Below are 17,233 nucleotides of genomic sequence, written 5' to 3' on the forward strand. Positions count from 1 at the left end.
GAATCTACGTCAGATTTTATATCGACGTTCATTACGGGTGAACATCGATGTCTCTGGAAATATCGAGTTTCTTCGAAAATACCTTACTAAAGATAATCCATGACTAGGACACGCGATTCCCGAAAACCCGATCGAATTTCTCTGGGACGAGCAGCGCGCCTTTTAGGAACGCTCGGCCGAGATCCGTCGAATATCCATAACGTGACGGCGGCGCCGCGTCAAGTGCACTGCGACGTTCGACGTACTTACCGAGCTTTTTGCGGTTTACCTTAAGCTCGGCGAATTTACGAGGCGCGAGGCGGTGGCGTTCGCGGAATACGTAACCCCCGTCGCGATACGCTGCCACCGTGCACATAGTCGGTGAGAATAGGCAGAAGAAATAGTGTCTGGTGATTAAGTGGCGTCGGGGCTGGATAAAATTTAAGGAAGAGGTATTCCGAGTGTTATTTCAAATATCAAATACTACACGGCTCGGATAAAGCAGTGTTTGTGCAACCGTTCTGCGCTTCAAATAGCGGGGAAACTTTTGAAATAATAGTTTCATCGAAATAACAGTTACAGAGTTCTCTGTATCAATCTCTAAACTCTAAACTGTAGAACCTATCATTTATAAAGCACGGTTATAGAGCAGTTCACGAAAAGTAGATAATTTTATCTGAAAAAACAACTGGAAAATCTAAAACAGCATTTCCTCTGCAGAATTTTTCATTTCGTTTCTGCGGGGAAACTTTTGAAATAGTAGTTTAATCAAATAACAGTTACAGAGTTCTCTGTATCAATCAATAAACTGTAAACACGGTTACAGAGTAGTTTACGAAAAGTAGATAATTTTATCTAAAACAACTGGAAAATCTAAAACTTCTTCTACAGAAAATTTCATTTCATTTCTACGAAACGTTTTCATTATCAAGATTATCCAAACGCAGGTGTAGAGCGATCTCGTGTGTCTGTTCATGACGCACCCTTTCTACTCCGCCGCAGTTCCAATACGCGCGATCCTTCGAACTCGATTAACTCGGAAATAAAGGTTTCCGCGAACAATTTTATTGTAGAGTTTCGATTCCCCTTTCCATATAAAATTCATTCTTCACCGAGTTTTATGAGGATTTCGCAAGCATCCACTATACTCGGCCGTAATGCTCCGAGGGTTAATCCTGACACATATCTTTGCCAGACGGAGACCTCGTAAAACGTATCGCGTGTGGAATGAGAACGGTCGCGGCGGGTATGGATCGCGAGATTGCGTTCATGGAGATCTTCCTTTTTTTCCCCGTCGAAGCGGCGCGACTCGATCAACGCCGGTTAATGCGAAAAGTTCAGTTTGCTTCGATCCGCCGACAAATATTACATTAGTCCTGCCGGGGTAAGATGGCGGCCGCCGGAGCGGCCAACTTTCGGAGAAGTTTATCGCGTCGCTTCATCCGCGTGACGAACTTACGTGTATCGAGGTCGATCGAAGATAAATATCGCGCCGATCAACGCGACCGGCTCGATTTTTCCCCGCCGTTTCTCCAAATTTGGAGCAGCTGCTCGGACAAACGCGCCCTTAATTGCGTTCAATTGCGTGCGCCACCGGCACGTTTTTAACGAGCGAAACGTCTTAATTAATGTTTACACGGAGTTCATAGAAGATTTTCCTCATCGTTCCCCGTTTCGAACGTTTCGTTATTGTACGCGCCGTTGTGATATTTTTAATATCACCGTTATTCCGCTCGACAACCGAAATGGAGCATATTAATTAAATTTTTATGGCGCCGTTGATTGCGACGCGAATAAAAGAAATGAGTCGAATGGAGAATTCGAAGGTGCAGAGTGAACCGTCTTTTTCGGGGAGAGTCACAGGGAAACGTCCAATTCGGAATTGAATGTTTACGGCGCCGTTAATTGCGATATGAATTAAACACACGAGTCGAATGAAGAATTGAAAGGTATAAAACGAAATTGTTTCCTTCCGAAGGACGGCAGGCAAACGTCCGATTCAGAATTAAATTTCCATGGCCCGGTAGCTCCAGTATGAATTAAATAAACGGATTGAACGAAGAATTAAAAGGTACAAAATGAAATTAATACTTTTTAGAGGAATATTCGGCTCGACGATGCTCGTATCGCGCGAGTTTTTGTTTGTTCGACGGATCTTTCCGCGCGGAGAGTTTTTAAGTCGACAGGGGTCCAGTTCGAAAACAATTTTCGACGCCCGCGCGAGTGCAAGTCCTGCCGGGAAACGAAGCATGTGGGATGCGGCTCAAAGGATTCCCGGCGTCGAGGACGCTTCGGACTGTTTGCAAATTTTATGCGACACTGGACCGCGCGACGCTTTTGCGCCGCCGTTTTCGAGGGCCGGATATAAAATTGTGTAATCCGGCTGCTACGTTATTACCCGTTCGGATCGTGGAATTATTTATCGCGCGGGTCGCCGGTGCATCGAAAAAATGCCGGATATTATATCTAATATGAAGACGGAAGCACACGCGCAATATTGGTCGGTCCTCCCTATACCGACAAAATATCTCTCTCTCTAAAAAAAAAAACAAAATATTTGCAATAGAAAAATGTGACGTGCGAACGATCCAGCTGCAGTGCGTCAAACACTTTTTCTACGCAAGAGAAATAACGTAGAACAGAATAATTGTTATTTGGGGAAAAGCTTGAACGACGCTTTCGAAACTGTTTCAATGGAACATTTCATTCGTGTATGTTTCGGTGTGCTTAATCCAGAATTTTAATATGCGTGCAATTATGTCGCATTGTTCGAAATTCCATATTTTTTAGGGAAGCGATTGTTATTGTTATATAGGAGCGAGTGTGCGTTGAATGACAGGGTCGTTAATTAAATTGCAATATTGGTATTTATATAGAAAGTCAAACGTTCTCGCAATGCAGGTCGGGGAACGTTTCCATTCTGAGTTTCCGACAAGTTCGAAACAACGGGCAAGTATTTTCTTTGGCCGATAACGACTCGATGTTACCGTGCACGATAATGAAACAGATATTCCGGCGCGCGCGCAGGATTTACTTTGCGAAGTGGACCCGAAAGCTTCTTCGGTTTCACGCGGCATCGTGTACATTCGCTGAAATGCGCCGCGCCGCGCCGCACACATCGAAACTGTTTCGACGAAACGGCCGTCTCTCCGCGAGGCAGATAGATACTTTAAATATTTCCCCGCGTGACCGTTTCATGTTTTTCCGTCATATTTTCCCGTCGCTCGAATGCAAACGTTTACAAACCAACCCGCCGAAGCAACAAAATCGTTACGATCCATATGCGAGATGGATGCTTTGATAATTAAAATTCCGCCAAAGGAACTTTCTACTTGATTAATTTCGTTATATCTGATTCCTTTTTCAGGCTATCGCTTGCGAGATATACTTTCCGAAACGAGGATTCGTTCGTGATTATAACAAAATCTATGCAGTAGTCTCAATAATTTCGTCAAACGAGTACATTTTGTAACTTTCAAGTTACAATGACGTTAAACTTTCACGCCTGAGAGTATAAAAGTTGAAGTTAACTGATTACTTAATTTGACTGGCCACTTTGAGCGCAAAATGAAATAAATCAACAAGATTCCAGTGTACTGACATGTGACTTCAAAGTTACATGGGCCTACAGAGGGTTAATTCAGCAAAACAGAAGTGGGAAGGAAAGCCTCGTGAACGTTTTCTATTCTCATATTTCACTTTGCTATCAGATTTTTTCACAGAAACATATCAAACATCCTATCTAGCGATACAGAAGGAGAATTTTTCTGTTTCACTTCTAGTTTCCCCGTGTCGCTTATACTAATCTCCGATTGTTTGGAGGCGGACCGAAGTTACGCAGTTCTCTTATTAATAGCTATACATATCGATTCCCGTCAATTAACACCGTGATTATCACAATGCCTCTACGGCCACGCGCACAGAAGGGGACGCAGGCCTCTTGCCCGTCGAGTATCCTGTGACGTAAACCTGTGATCAGATTCGCAGTATCCCTTCGACCTATCCCCTAAATGAACCGAATACGCAGAATTCCTTAGGAAGAGAGCGGTCCGTTTATGGTCCGGCGCCCTTCGATCCGAGGCAGGCGCGTCTATTGAATTATGCCGGCTGTCCTCATCGATATTCATGATTTATTAATTCGCGTCGGACGCGGCATCAATTCAACGGGCACGGTACCAGTTCCCAGAAGCCTGTCTCGCCTGTTCATCGGAGAATTAACGGCCTCCTGTTCATCGAGTTTGTCTTATTCGGCTTTTGTTCCTGTTCAAGGATTTCCTAATTAAACCAACAGCTGTACATTGTTCAGCGATTCACATTCAGTTGTCCGGAATCCGTTCTCCAAGATCTGCGAGAATAATCGAATCAACTCCGTCACGACTTTGCCAGGTGTATCTCATATACACCTCCTGCTTTACAGTTCGTTTGAAGATTCCGATACATCTGTGCCTCTATAGTTGCTCCTGAGTTGGGTCCGGAGGCGAGCATATAGAGAAGCACGATATCAATTTTCATCGAATAACTCGCGAAAACTTGCATCGAAGTTTAATCGCATACGTTCTAAATAATGCTTAATACAATATATCATCGTTGCTACATAATTCTTCGAGTATTTATATTTATAGCTACTAATCTAATCAAAATGAAACTTATTTACATTGAGACTTCCGAAAACTGTACGACACTTTCTCCTCGATTAATTTCCTCCCACCTGATTCCTTTTTCTCAATGTTTGCTTGCAAAATGTACGTTGCGAAACAAGGTTTCTCAAAGGAGCAACATATATTAGCAAAATAGAGAGAGAAAAGCTCTAAAAGTTTTCTACTCTCATTCACGTATTTTCATTCCATGTAGGGTATGAGGATCGTTGAAATAGATGTCCCGAAGTTGAAATAGATCCTAGGAGATGGGATATAGAAGAGATAGATGAATAGCTCCTAGGAGAATCACCTGACGGAAGTTCAGCGATCGGAACACTGACGTTTCGCTTGTTGTTTCAGAAAGCCGGCACCTCGAATCCCGTGGAGTGTTCTCTGAACTCGAGCGGCGCGAGCGGATCGAGCCCGGAAGGTCGGGTTGCCTCGGTTAGGATGACTGCGCGGGTCTCAAAGGCGCAGCCGATCGAGAGGAATCGTGATTTATTGGCCAGCCCGGTCGCAGCCGGACGATAATTCGATACGTTGGACTGACGCTAATCATGGCCCGGAGCGGGCGTCCGCGAGCCGCGCGTCTAACGAGCGCGAAGAATGCGCGTCGCGAGAGAAAGGAGACCGCGCAGACGTCGAAAACGTGCCTGACAGTGATCCAGAGGCAACGAAGTGCGACGCTCGAGCGATGATCGAGCCTCGATCCTGACTGACCCAACGAAGTGCCTGGGATCGGCGTTCGCCGACACTCGCTGGAACAACGAGGGACCATCCGAAACTAGTACATCGAAATGAAGCTGGGCGATAACATGACTATGGAAGGTGAGGATCGGTAGTCTTAGTCTGTTGCCAGCTAATCTTGGTTCCTTGATTTTTCATGTGTTTATGGAGGGATTTGGCTTGAAGCTACACGTGTTTGAGGATCATCTATGAGTTTGGAAGTTGCTTTTGATTTGTCTTTGTTTCTTTGACAAGTTAGTCTGTCTGTTTTTCTGTTTAAAGTTGTTTAAGATCACTGTAGAGTTCATTTGTCTTGCGATTGTAATTCTGTTAGAATTGATTTGTAATTCGGAGGTTGAGGATCGGTAGTCTTAGTCTGTTGTCAGCTAATCTTCGTTTTTCTTCATGTGTTTATGGAGTGCTAAGGGTTAAAGCTACACGTGTTTGAGGATCATCTATGAGTTTGGAAGTTGCTTTTGATTTGTCTTTGTTTCTTTGAGAAGTTAGTCTGTATGTCTTTCTGTTTAAAGTTGCTTAATTTCACTGTAGAGTTAATTTGTCTCGCGATTGTAATTCTATTAGACTTGATTTGCAATTCGGAGGTTGAAGACGAGGTTTGTGAATCTATGCTAGATTGATTTATATTTTGTATGGATAGTGTTGTATACATTCATGGAAGCTTCGTGTTAATGATCTACTGAATCTATGACAGTATTGTCAATGGAAACGAACGTCGCAGCGTGAAGTTAATCTGTCCGTCAAACAATCGGCGGTTACGTCAGTGGAGAAAAACTGAGGAAAATCTGTTTGCACACGATTGCTACCGTCCGGCGGGATCTAACTAGTAGCAGCCAGTATTAATTGCACGTACACTGTTCTCTATCTCCGCGGCAACAATTTGATGTTTCGCTCCGGCGAGCGTAATCTGTCATTCGACGTAAGTTGGACAGTTGTTAATTCGCCGGGCGCAGAACGCGATACCCGGCCGTAACTGGAGCTACAAATGTAATCAGCCGTAGCTACAGTTTACACTAAACTCGTGTAATCGACTCTGAATGCAGCTGCGGATGCATCCGAAACTGCACCCGTCCTTCCGGGGTAACGCCGCTGCCTTCGCAAACGGAACTGGGCACGCGTTAAGCGTACATGCAAATTAATTCGGCGCCTTTGAGTTCACCTGTTCGCAGCGAGCAGGCACGTGGATAACACACATTCACGAGGCTCTCGAAGTTAACACGTCGACTAGCGAGAACTTCGAATTCCGAGCGGGACGAGATAGAATGCTGAACGTTCAGAAAATTATTACTTCGCAGCGAAGATGAGTGGTATTAGAAGTAATCGTTAATCACCCGGTAGCAGAGTTCTTACGTTACACTAATATTCAGTTATTACTTAGTCATCAAGCTGTTATCTATTAGCTAGCAGTTATTACCTAGACATCAGTGTTCTTATTGTATTTAATCGTTCTCAAGCAATTCGAAAGCCTTAATCACCGGTGAACACCAAGGCAATCAACGTGTTAACGCATCGAATGAAGCTTGACTCGTAATTTTTATTATTACAAGTAACCGACCAGTAATGAGATTCTGTCTTCCAAGAAGACGTTACGAAAGAGCAAGGGATTAATTTGCACGGCAGGTAATTGGCCGAACGATTAAATGATCAGCCTCGGGGCAAGGGAAAGGGGATTAATCGAAGCTTTTACCTCGTTACTGGAAAAGATAGATTTACCTCGAGAAGAGGGCTAGATAACACGGAAATAATTGTTTCCTTTATTGGATCTATGCAATTGTCTGCCATATTGATTCCCCGAGAAATATCCCGCGACTGCAAACATTGCAGTCTGCCTCGTCGGTGATCCGTTTACACACTCCTCCTTGGTATCCAAATATTCCTTGGCTGATGAAGCCGGTGTTTACGAAACGCTTCGCGAGAAGCACATCCCCGGAAATCGGAAGCAACGATTCCGGGCAGCAGAGCTGCCCCTGGGGATCACAGGGCCTGGGGTAAGCTCGGTTGTAATGAAAACAAAAGGAAATAACAAAGGGACGATGCACATAAAGCATGGTGTTATCGCATTGCGGAGTGTTCTAGATTTCTCAAAGTGAAACTTGCATCAGCGGCGCTTAAATTAACTGTAATTTAATGTAGCATGTTAATTATTCATTTGAGAATATGTGGAGAACATTGAAATCATAGTTATATACGATAAAATTATGTTATGAATAATTATAGTAGAAAAGACATTGGTAAAATAATCATTGGAATCAAGTTGAACGTCGAATCTGTCCAATAAACGTTCTAAATAATAAACGTTCTTTATACACCATCAGTTCAGTCTAAATTGCACTACATTTCTCATCGAACGCAGAAGTAATTAACCCCTTGATTACTTCAGAATGTCTCATCAACATATTTTTAAGTGTATCGAAACCATCAGAACTCTGAATGGAACTAAATCAAACCCATCCAAAACAATCACATTCATATGATACACGATTAACCGAACATATAATAGTTGAATTAGAATCCACTCAGATCTAAGCAATCATCGCAATTAGTATCAAACAACATTTTACAGCCTATGAGCGCCATTAGTACGCTGAAACGAAATTTCTCAAGCGTCTGTAGACGCCAGCAGTAGCCATGGGGCTGACAATAATTGCAGAACCTCCTAAATGCAAGGCTCAAAACAAATGGCCCGTTCGGCAGACGCTAAACTCGGTACTGTCGATCGCGCCACGTGTTTCGGCGCACCCCGAGCAACCGGCAGCCCTTCAGCTCGCCATTGTTTGCCCGGCGACTGTTTGATCTGATAATGGAAAATTTTTCAGCGCACCGGGAAAATCTATTTACTTCCGTTGACCGTAAAAGCCCGGGCCAATCCGGGCGTCCGATTGTTCGCCGTGTTTGAGCGCCGAGGATGTTCCCCGCGATTGTCGAATTCCTCGTAGCCTCGTTTCCGGGAAATGAGCACGGTCCCGCACGCGCGCGCGCGCGGAGATGCACGGCTTAGAGAGACAGAAACGAACACGCGCGTTCTCGTCGAGCAGATTAATTCCACGCCTCGTAATATCGCCACGGATTTTTCGTGAAGATTTTAACCCTTTGCGGACGAATGTCGACATCGATACATCGGAGTATTCGAAATTTTCATCAGAGAATTCTAATAGATCCAATTCCTAAATAGTATAAACAAGGAAACTATGCACTAACATTTCATCTCCTGAACAATAAACAATTAAAATCATTATTAACCCTTTGCAGACGAATGTCGACACTTTACCGAGATCGAACTTTCGTGTTTGAAATATTAAGTTGCAAACAGATGATTCAACTGCTCAAACAGCAGAAACCAGTACGTAATTTCCTTATTCCATATTATTTAGGCATTTTACCGAGATCGAACTTTCATGTTTGTAATACTAAGTTGCAAACAAATCATACAACTGCTCAAACAGCTAGAAACCAGAACATAATTTCTTTATTCCATGTTATTTAGGCATTTTACCGGGATCGAACTTTCATGTTTGTAATACTAAGTTGCAGACAAACGATTCAACTGCTCAAACAGCAGAAACCAGAACATAATTTCCTTGTTACATATTATTTAGGCATTCGATGTGTGATTTGGCAGAATCTACAAAAGGTTTTGTATAGTTCAGAGAATCCTCGCCCGCAAAGGGTTAAATCGAGTTTAATGGATATGAATATCATTCCCTTTGCAGAAATCGATACGAGATACCATTTTTTCGTTGGTACCCTTTATCCTTTAACCTTTTGGCTACTGTTGGCGCTTAAGGTGTATTAAACAATTGATTTCGGTGTACTTTTGGCGTCTATTGGCGCTGGTAACGTGTTATCGATTGATTTAAGTGAATTCTAATTCTACAATTACATCTTATATATAAGAGTGATTATTTTAAATTGGTTTCATTTAGTTGAATTAGTGTTTCGATTGTTTCAATACAATCTTTCTGAAATGCTGACGCAAAATTCCGTCGTCCTCGCAGCCAGTGTAGGTCGCAATTGACTTTCTAACGTGCGACGTGCGTTATCAAAATCTACCGTAGCCGAGGGGTTAAAGCAAAATTATACTCGAAACGAATGAATAATTTCTCCTGATACAATATTCACGATAAAAGGTAGCTCCGAGTCGCGAATGAAATCCTCGGAAAGAGGTCACCGGCGAGATAAACGTGGACTCGCGCATTTTCCTACGATACAGTGACGGGACGAGGGCACCATAAATTCGTGGAATCGCGACGATTCGATACGCGGAATTCCATTCGGAGTTTTTCCGACGTAATTGAATCGCAATCGGCCGGATAACGAGATCGTCGCGATTTGTCGGGCGAGCGCGAGATCCCGCGTCGGTGAAACCGAAAGTAACTTCCGTCCGCGCGGTGGATCGGCCGAAAGGGTCTATTCCGCGTGCAGCGTCACGTCGGATTAATTAATATTATTCAATTGACCGGCCGGATAGCGATACGCGCGTCTGATTGGATTGCCGATAATCAATAGCGTCGTTTCATTACGTATCGGGCGTTGCGCGCGTGCACGCGCGTTAATCCGACGGTGTGTGTACACCGTAGGCAAACCAGTCGCAGTTGATTATCTTGCGATAATTTCAGCGCGATGATACCGGGCATCGAGCAGTCAGCCCGAACGGTGATTACGTGATCCCGGAGCTTTGATCTATCCGCGCTGGGAACTAATTCGATCAACCATCCAATTCTCCCTTTAAACCCTTCACTGTTCCCGGCCGGATCAGCTCCGAAGGCCGGCCGAAAGAATTTCATTCGCCAGTCCGCCGTCGCAACTTCGCTCTCCCGGGGAAGATCAAAGTTCCTTTGACGAGAGTTCGCCGGGTGTTCCTTTCAGACGGTGTTCCAACGGAAAAAGCCCGCGAACTTCGAAATGGATTGCCGGGCCACTTGGCGGAAGTGTGAGGTCGAGGGAACTGGGTCTTGTGTTCGGTGGGATTGCCGGGTTTCCTATAAATATTGGATTCTGTGGGATGAAGATCGTCGAAAAGGCTAACTAGGGAAGTTATCAGACACTCGAGAAACGTTGAGACTTCGCGTAAGTGGAGCAAGTCGAGAATACATTGGTTAACACTGAACTACCGAGAATTTAACCCTTTGAACTCTGTTGGCTCCAATATTGCACCAGTTATAATATTAAATATTTGAATGAATCTTGAAGAAACTACCCTCAAATTATTAAATTCTCCACACATCCAAATTTTGTACTAAGGAAAATAAAGGATCGAAGAAATGTTATAGCATTTCTAATTTTCGCTAGGAATACTATAGATGCAACTTCGCTAATTACCACAGCATTGAAACAAATATAAAATTTAATTCGAACTGATTATCTATTTAACCCTTTGAACTCTGTAGGCTCCAATATGGCACCAGTTATAATATTAAAAATTTTAATGAATCTTAAAGAAACTACCCTAAAATTATTAAATTTTCCACACATCCAAATTTTGCACTGAGAAGGAAAGTAACAGAAGAAATGTTATAGCATTTCTTATTTTCGCTAGGAATACTATAAAAATTAGTTGCAGTTGCTGATAGATTACCAAACAACCTGGAGTGCTAAGGGTTAATACGATTAATATGTAATCATAAAAATTGTGGCAATAGATTATTATCGGTTTCCTCAGACGTTCAGTATAGTGTTCAAGATCATTTCGAATATTCAACGGTTTTAAGATATCGGTAATGATATAAATATTTTGGTACGCGAACTTCTCCTATAGAATATCCGGGGTTAAAGTTCGATGTAACCAGCTCTCCGAATTACGATTGAAGTCGTTGCTCAGACGAATACACGTAAACGAGAGTAACACGCAGGGGCATCGGGTTAGCCGCAATTACTCTGCAGACGACGTTCCAGGCACAAGTCAATTGTTAAATCGCCAAGGGACCACGAATCGTTTCAGCGCCGGACCCGTGTCCGCATTATCTCGGTCATATCCTCTTTTCAGTCTAGTACACCCGGTGCCGGCTAACTTCGGCCGCGCCGCTCTGGACTCGTTCCAGTGACACACGATATCGATCCTGAACGCGATGGGAAAATAATTGTTGGGACAGCGATTGCACTACTTCAGGGGAATGCCTGGCTCGGAGGGTCGACATATCGTTCATCTTCAGAAACATTTTTCATGAAAGCTAACGAACGCTATTCACCATTCTTTTCATTGTTTCGAACAGTGCATTATCAAGAAATTGCAATCGTTTCTTCGTGTAAAAATAATACAAAAGACGGAAGATATAATTAACCTTCGTAAACAATTCGCTCGTGAAGCCTTTCATTCGATGCGAAGAAATCGATAGCTTTCAGATCGCGTATCAATTAAACCGAGGCCCAGCGAACCAAGATTGCGACAAAATGGCGGCTGTGCGGAGTCCAGATTCCACTCGCATTTAAAAAGAAATTGTCTCTCCGCAAAGGAGTATTCGTTTCAAAGCGAATGATCCCGAGCACAAAGCCTTTATCAAAATGCAAATCGGTTTACCTTCCCAGCGGCGAGGGGAGGATTAAAAAAGACGGTTGTAGAATTTCCGCCGCGAGAACAGGGTATTTAACGAACGCCTTCGCCGCTGCGGAGCGTATAAAGAATACACCGCCCAGTTTTCCCCATTGAATTCACCGTTTACCGCTGCGGACCAGCTCGCCCGTGAAATTGTGAAAGATTCGATCGTCACCGATCCCACTGCGGGGATTAATTATCGTTTAATTATCGTCGCCGCGTCGACGCGCTAACAAAATTCCGCCACGACGCAGAACCGCGGCAGGCTCGCTTCTGGGATAGAAGTTTTTTAACGCGATTAACGAACGAGTGTAACTGAAAGGGCGAATTGAAAGGGGATTGAATCGAACGGTGCGTTATTTGTTCTGCGAACCCCTTGACCTACAATATCCTGTTGGTCTCGGCATGAAAATTTCTAACTAAATTTGACAAATCCTAACGTTCATTATTATTCTTTTAACACTAGGTTCACGAAACGCGTCAAATTGACGTATATTGGATTTTAGAAATATTATTTTGTAAATGTTTACGCCGATTTTGATTGATGCGATCACACTGACATGTATCCCAATTACCTACTATCAAATCTCCAGTTTCTACAATCTAAATAAACGAGCATCAATTCTTTTAGGAATAATAGAATGAAGTGTACAATAAATGCCCGTAAACCTAGTGTTAATATATACTGAATATCACTTTTCTATTATCAATCGTTAACCTTCGGAGTAAATGTGAACGTAGAATAAGCATCACAGTTTCTTCTGTTACCAATGCATTATTAACGATAAAGTAGTATCGATCCTAGTTAGAAATAGAAATAAATCATGAGGCGAAGGGTTCAAGCTACAGGACAACGATCGAAACGGAATTAACCGTGGAAAATCGATTCGAGACGAATCCCTCTTTCTTCTGTTCCCTTGCTCCGATCAAATATTCTTTCACAAAGACTACGGCGGATGGAAGATTCCCCGTTTCCGGCCTCGCGGTTAATTTCGTCGGCGGATCCGCGGAAATAATTAAACCGTTCCGGCGAAAGTGTGTCAACGAAAGCGCGGCTCGGACACGATCGATTGCTTGTAATTAGAAATTACGAAGCTCGAAGCTTTCGTCACTGCGCCGTTAATTAATCGCCGCCGATGGCGTATAAATGTTTCCTCGAAACCGCGGCCGCGTTTTGCTCTTCTTCGCGACGTGCCCGGCGCGGACATTCGAACCCGCCTCACGCGAAATGCAAATTGAATGACACCGACAATTTTTTTAGAACGCCGTCTACCGTGAAATTATCACGGTCCGCTGAGAAATAAATGGGTACAAACATTCTCGTCACGCGGGATGATTTAATTACGGGGGAAAAACACGGGATACTGGGAAGGAAACCTACAATCGACGGCACATTCTGTCTAATTAATACCTTTTTGTACTGATGTTACCGTTTCGAGAGGGAATATGGCCGTGGAAAATACACTGGCGTTCCGGGTACAGTATGAAAGGATAAAACAATGTTATTGAACTCGTTAGGAATTATTATTAACCCTTTGCGGACGAAGATTCTTCGAAACATACAAAACCTTCAACATACGAAGCTAAATTATGAATTGCTTAATTAATATAAGAAGAGAAAACTATGTGCTGATCTCTTGCTGTATCACTAATTACATCATTTGTCCATTGTTTAAGACTAGATTTACGGAACCCGTCAATTTGACGGATACCGAATTCTTTCAATATCATTTAGTAACAGTTTAAGTCTATTTCGATTCATACGAGTACGCGTTGTAATACTTTGGTTTCAAAGCTACAACTTTCGTGATTTATATGAACGAGCACGTAACTTTCTAGGAACAATAGAATAAAGTGTAGAATAAACGTCCGTAAATCTAGTGTTAATCTTCCAAATCTGAACATTTCATCTCACCGAAATGCCGACATCCGCCCGCAAAGGGTTCAAGCAACGTTCCCTTGAAAAACCGTAAAGCTTTGTCAAAAATACAATATTAAAATTCCTTAAATATATAACAGAAAGGTTCCCAACCACAAAGTATGGCGTATGCTCAACGATGTTTCGAATAAAGTCAAACTTGTCTCCTCGCTGCTTCAAAAGCTACAAAAACGATATTCCCGCGAAATCAGAACTATTCAAAGAATGAAAAATGAATGATGATGATACGTTACGATTCCTGTACACCCGGTATACTGATTACCTCGTCGATAAATGGCCCTCTGTCCCGATACTGTAAATTCACCTCGAGAAACCGCCGGTTCCGTCTTGTCGCGCGGGTACAAGAAGCAATTCAGCCGCGACCTTCCAATTAATTATCGAACAGGTGGAGTAACAGCGTTTACCGGGGCGCGATAAGAGCAACGACGCCCCGGCACACCGAATCGGCATGATCGATCCCGTCGCGGCGGATTGAAAGGGAAAGTCGTGTCTCGATCCGTCGCGCTCAGCCGGTTCACCGACTTCCGTCGGTTTCCGTTGTCCCTTTTTAATGGCGGGGCTGATCTCGTTGATGATTGAATTACTTCCAATCAACTGACGCGTCGATGCCGCCGTCGGAGAAACTCTTGACCTTTGATCGGCGATCCGTCGTCGGCTGTTAATGAGCGGATTAATCGATGCGCCGATAATCATCGGTTAATCCGTGTTTTTTCTTCTGTGCGGGCGGAACGCGTGTCTTCGACAGATGAGTTGCTCAGAAGCTAATGCGGTTAAGTCCGGAAAAAAATGAGAAAATTAATGTTGTGGCTTTTGAAATTACAAAACATATATAGGAGATATATCTTTGAATAACTAAAAAGAATGATATTGATTCGATTAAAATTTAGAAAAATCAGAAAATTGGCGGTTAAGTCCAGAGAAGAAAAAATGAATGTTGTGGCTTTTGAAATTACAAAACATATATAGGAGATATATCTTTGAATAACTAAAAAGAATGATATTGATCCGATTAAAATTTACAAAAATCAGAAAATTGCCTTCTGAGCGACTCAAGCATGTACTCGACAGAATAGAAACTTAAATATGGTAGATCGTAACGATGTTAATTGAGATTGACGAGTGTGAGAGCAAGATAGTGAAGGCTTATAGCTTTGAGGAAGATATAACGAGGATTAAGAAAAGTTTGACAAATTCAAAGTTGTAGAAGTATAAAGCGTTTAAAAAGTTCTGTGTACACAAAGGATGCAGTTTTTATTGTGCATTTTAAATAGAAGTTTCTAAAGTCCGGTAATAATTTCAGTGAAGTATAAATAAGAATGTTCTTTTACGTTTTACTGCTTGCATTGTTTATGTATTTTCCTCGTAAGTTTCTTTTGCGAATAAACAGCCGGGAAACCGTGATCTCTTTACGCGGTCTGTGCATCTTGCAATCGTCGCATCGATCGGACGGCTTCAGAGGCATTTACTAATTATAAAGTTCACCCTTTGAACGTTTCCGATATATACGAGTGAACGGGTGATGCAGCGCAGCTCCGCCGGCGGCCACTTAGCCCTCGGTTGAATCGAGTTTGCAGTTCTGCGCACTGTACGCGATTTTCCCGCACCCCTTCCGTTGTATTGTTCGTAGGAAATGGGAGATTTGAGGCTTTTCCCATTCGCTATCGTACGATTGTTGCCGTTGAAACTTCCGATTACAGTCTGGCCTTCTAATTAGCAAATTACGGCAATGTTTCGGTAACAATTCACCGCTAACGCTGCGAGCATCCGGTTAATCTCACAGAAAATCTTGTGGATCTCAATGAATTCAATTTCATTCCCGTTGGAAATGTTATAATAAGAATTAATAATAGGTGAACAAAATAAATCATACACCGTTTATTACGGAACAATTATTAAAAACATTGAAAAGATTGAATAACATCGGTCTCCCGGCAATACGGAGTGCAGAGAAGAAGCAAAGAATATTCTGAATTTAAATTGATCGTGCCTTTTCATTATGAAAGAATCCGAATCGCTAATTGCCCGGCCCGATAATTGTTATTCAGCAAAGCGCGATTGGGCTCGGCAATCAGCGGAACAGCCAGCTCCCGTATAACGACCTAATAATTGTATCGTTCCACATTTCGTATCCGCCGAAGACCAGGGAGCCTCTATTATTACGTTATCGCCCACGTTAAAGGATAATTGATTAAAAGGTCCGATGCTGGAAGGCACCGCGTTACCTAATCCTATTACAACTGTTACGTACGATGAAAGTAATCGAGACGGAACACTGGTAATGAAACATTAATTTCCCGCGCCGACATCCGAGCCTCACGCCTGGCCGTCCGCCATTTGCAATTCTTCGCCTCGGCTTTCAGCGACGCGGAATGCTCGCGTGCGACGATTCGCACGCCTAACGGCTCGCGTTGAACGAAGAAAGTGGAAATTAGAAGAAGCGACGAACGATGAAACCGTGAAATGATTTTATTTTTTATTATTTTTCAGCGTACAACATATGGGGAGACGTTCCTCCACGAAAATGTCGGCCACCGAAGATCGGCGATATACCAAAGTGAGTACGTCACGTTTCTCCACTAGAATTGCTTCGGGAAGAATTCCCTAGACTCGAATTTACTTCCTTCTCATGGAAAAAGCATTAAAATTCGAACCATGAGATTTCAGTTGAATTAATTGTAACCGATTGTCCAAAGGAAATCACTAGTTTTCTTCCCCGACAATTTTATATTTTCTACTGAATGTATTAATGTAAGTAATCACAGGTAATTAGATTAATTTGTTCGAAAGGGAAGGATATAAAGGATATTTCGGATTTATAGAATATTTCATAAAATGAGCAGATTTCTACGTAATTCCGGTTCCTGCGAATTAGACAATGAAATGTAGTATTTTCATAAATCAAACTGTACTGTACGCAACTCCGGTGGTGTGTATATTTAGGAAAATTGCTCAACCGTTCCTCTCGTTCGTAAGTGGCTCGAGGGGCGCGCGGATCGGTGTCCGATAACGCTGCCTTTGCGAAAGCAGTCGTCCGAGCTGCGCATTCCACCGTTCGCGGCACGGTTCGAAGGATATCTGATTTTAGTCCGGCTCAGAGACCGCCTGGTCAGGATTTATTTCGACGCGGATTATCGAGCGCAGGGATCCAGGGTTCCTCTGGAACCCGAACAACCGCGCGAAACGTCCGCTACCATCTTCGGATATCGCGATCGCCGTAACGTTACACGGTTCTTCGTTGCCGCTTAATTAAATGAGACGATGTTCCATTTAGTTAAGGAAAGCAAACTTTTAAATACCCAACCGAGTCGATATTTTTAAACATTCGCGAATTTGATTAACCGTATAGCGTAAATACCATTCGAAAAGTAATTCAATGAAATTCGATTAAAGCCGGACTAACGCCGC

General features: G+C 43.0%; 2 protein-coding genes across 9 annotated transcripts in view; one reads left to right on the plus strand and one right to left on the minus strand.

The window, feature by feature from the left end:
* Window positions 1-17,233, minus strand: part of ImpE3 (Ecdysone-inducible gene E3) — a 90,365-nt gene that overhangs the window by 32,055 nt on the left and 41,077 nt on the right. The window contains exon 1 of one of the 4 annotated variants that reach the window (XM_031989893.2): window positions 83-176. The exons of the other annotated variants lie outside the window; for them this stretch is intronic. The gene's annotated coding sequence lies outside the window, so the exon portion shown is untranslated. Of the gene's footprint in view, window positions 1-82; window positions 177-17,233 lie in introns of those variants that run through there. 4 annotated transcript variants of the gene reach the window in all.
* Window positions 1-17,233, plus strand: part of LOC116432686 (uncharacterized) — a 240,693-nt gene that overhangs the window by 17,961 nt on the left and 205,499 nt on the right. For 4 of the 5 annotated variants that reach the window (XM_076368333.1, XM_076368342.1, XM_076368339.1 and 1 more), the window contains exons 2-3: window positions 4,977-5,444; window positions 16,316-16,382. In XM_076368333.1, coding sequence (XP_076224448.1) covers window positions 5,414-5,444; window positions 16,316-16,382 — 98 coding nt within the window. In that variant the 5' untranslated portion in view covers window positions 4,977-5,413. The remainder of the gene's footprint in view (window positions 1-4,976; window positions 5,445-16,315; window positions 16,383-17,233) is intronic. The other variant, XM_076368329.1, reaches the window with a different exon arrangement.

The sequence above is a fragment of the Nomia melanderi genome, chromosome 1 (assembly GCF_051020985.1).
Source record: "Nomia melanderi isolate GNS246 chromosome 1, iyNomMela1, whole genome shotgun sequence".
In the NCBI taxonomy this organism is placed as follows: Eukaryota; Metazoa; Arthropoda; class Insecta; order Hymenoptera; family Halictidae; genus Nomia; species Nomia melanderi.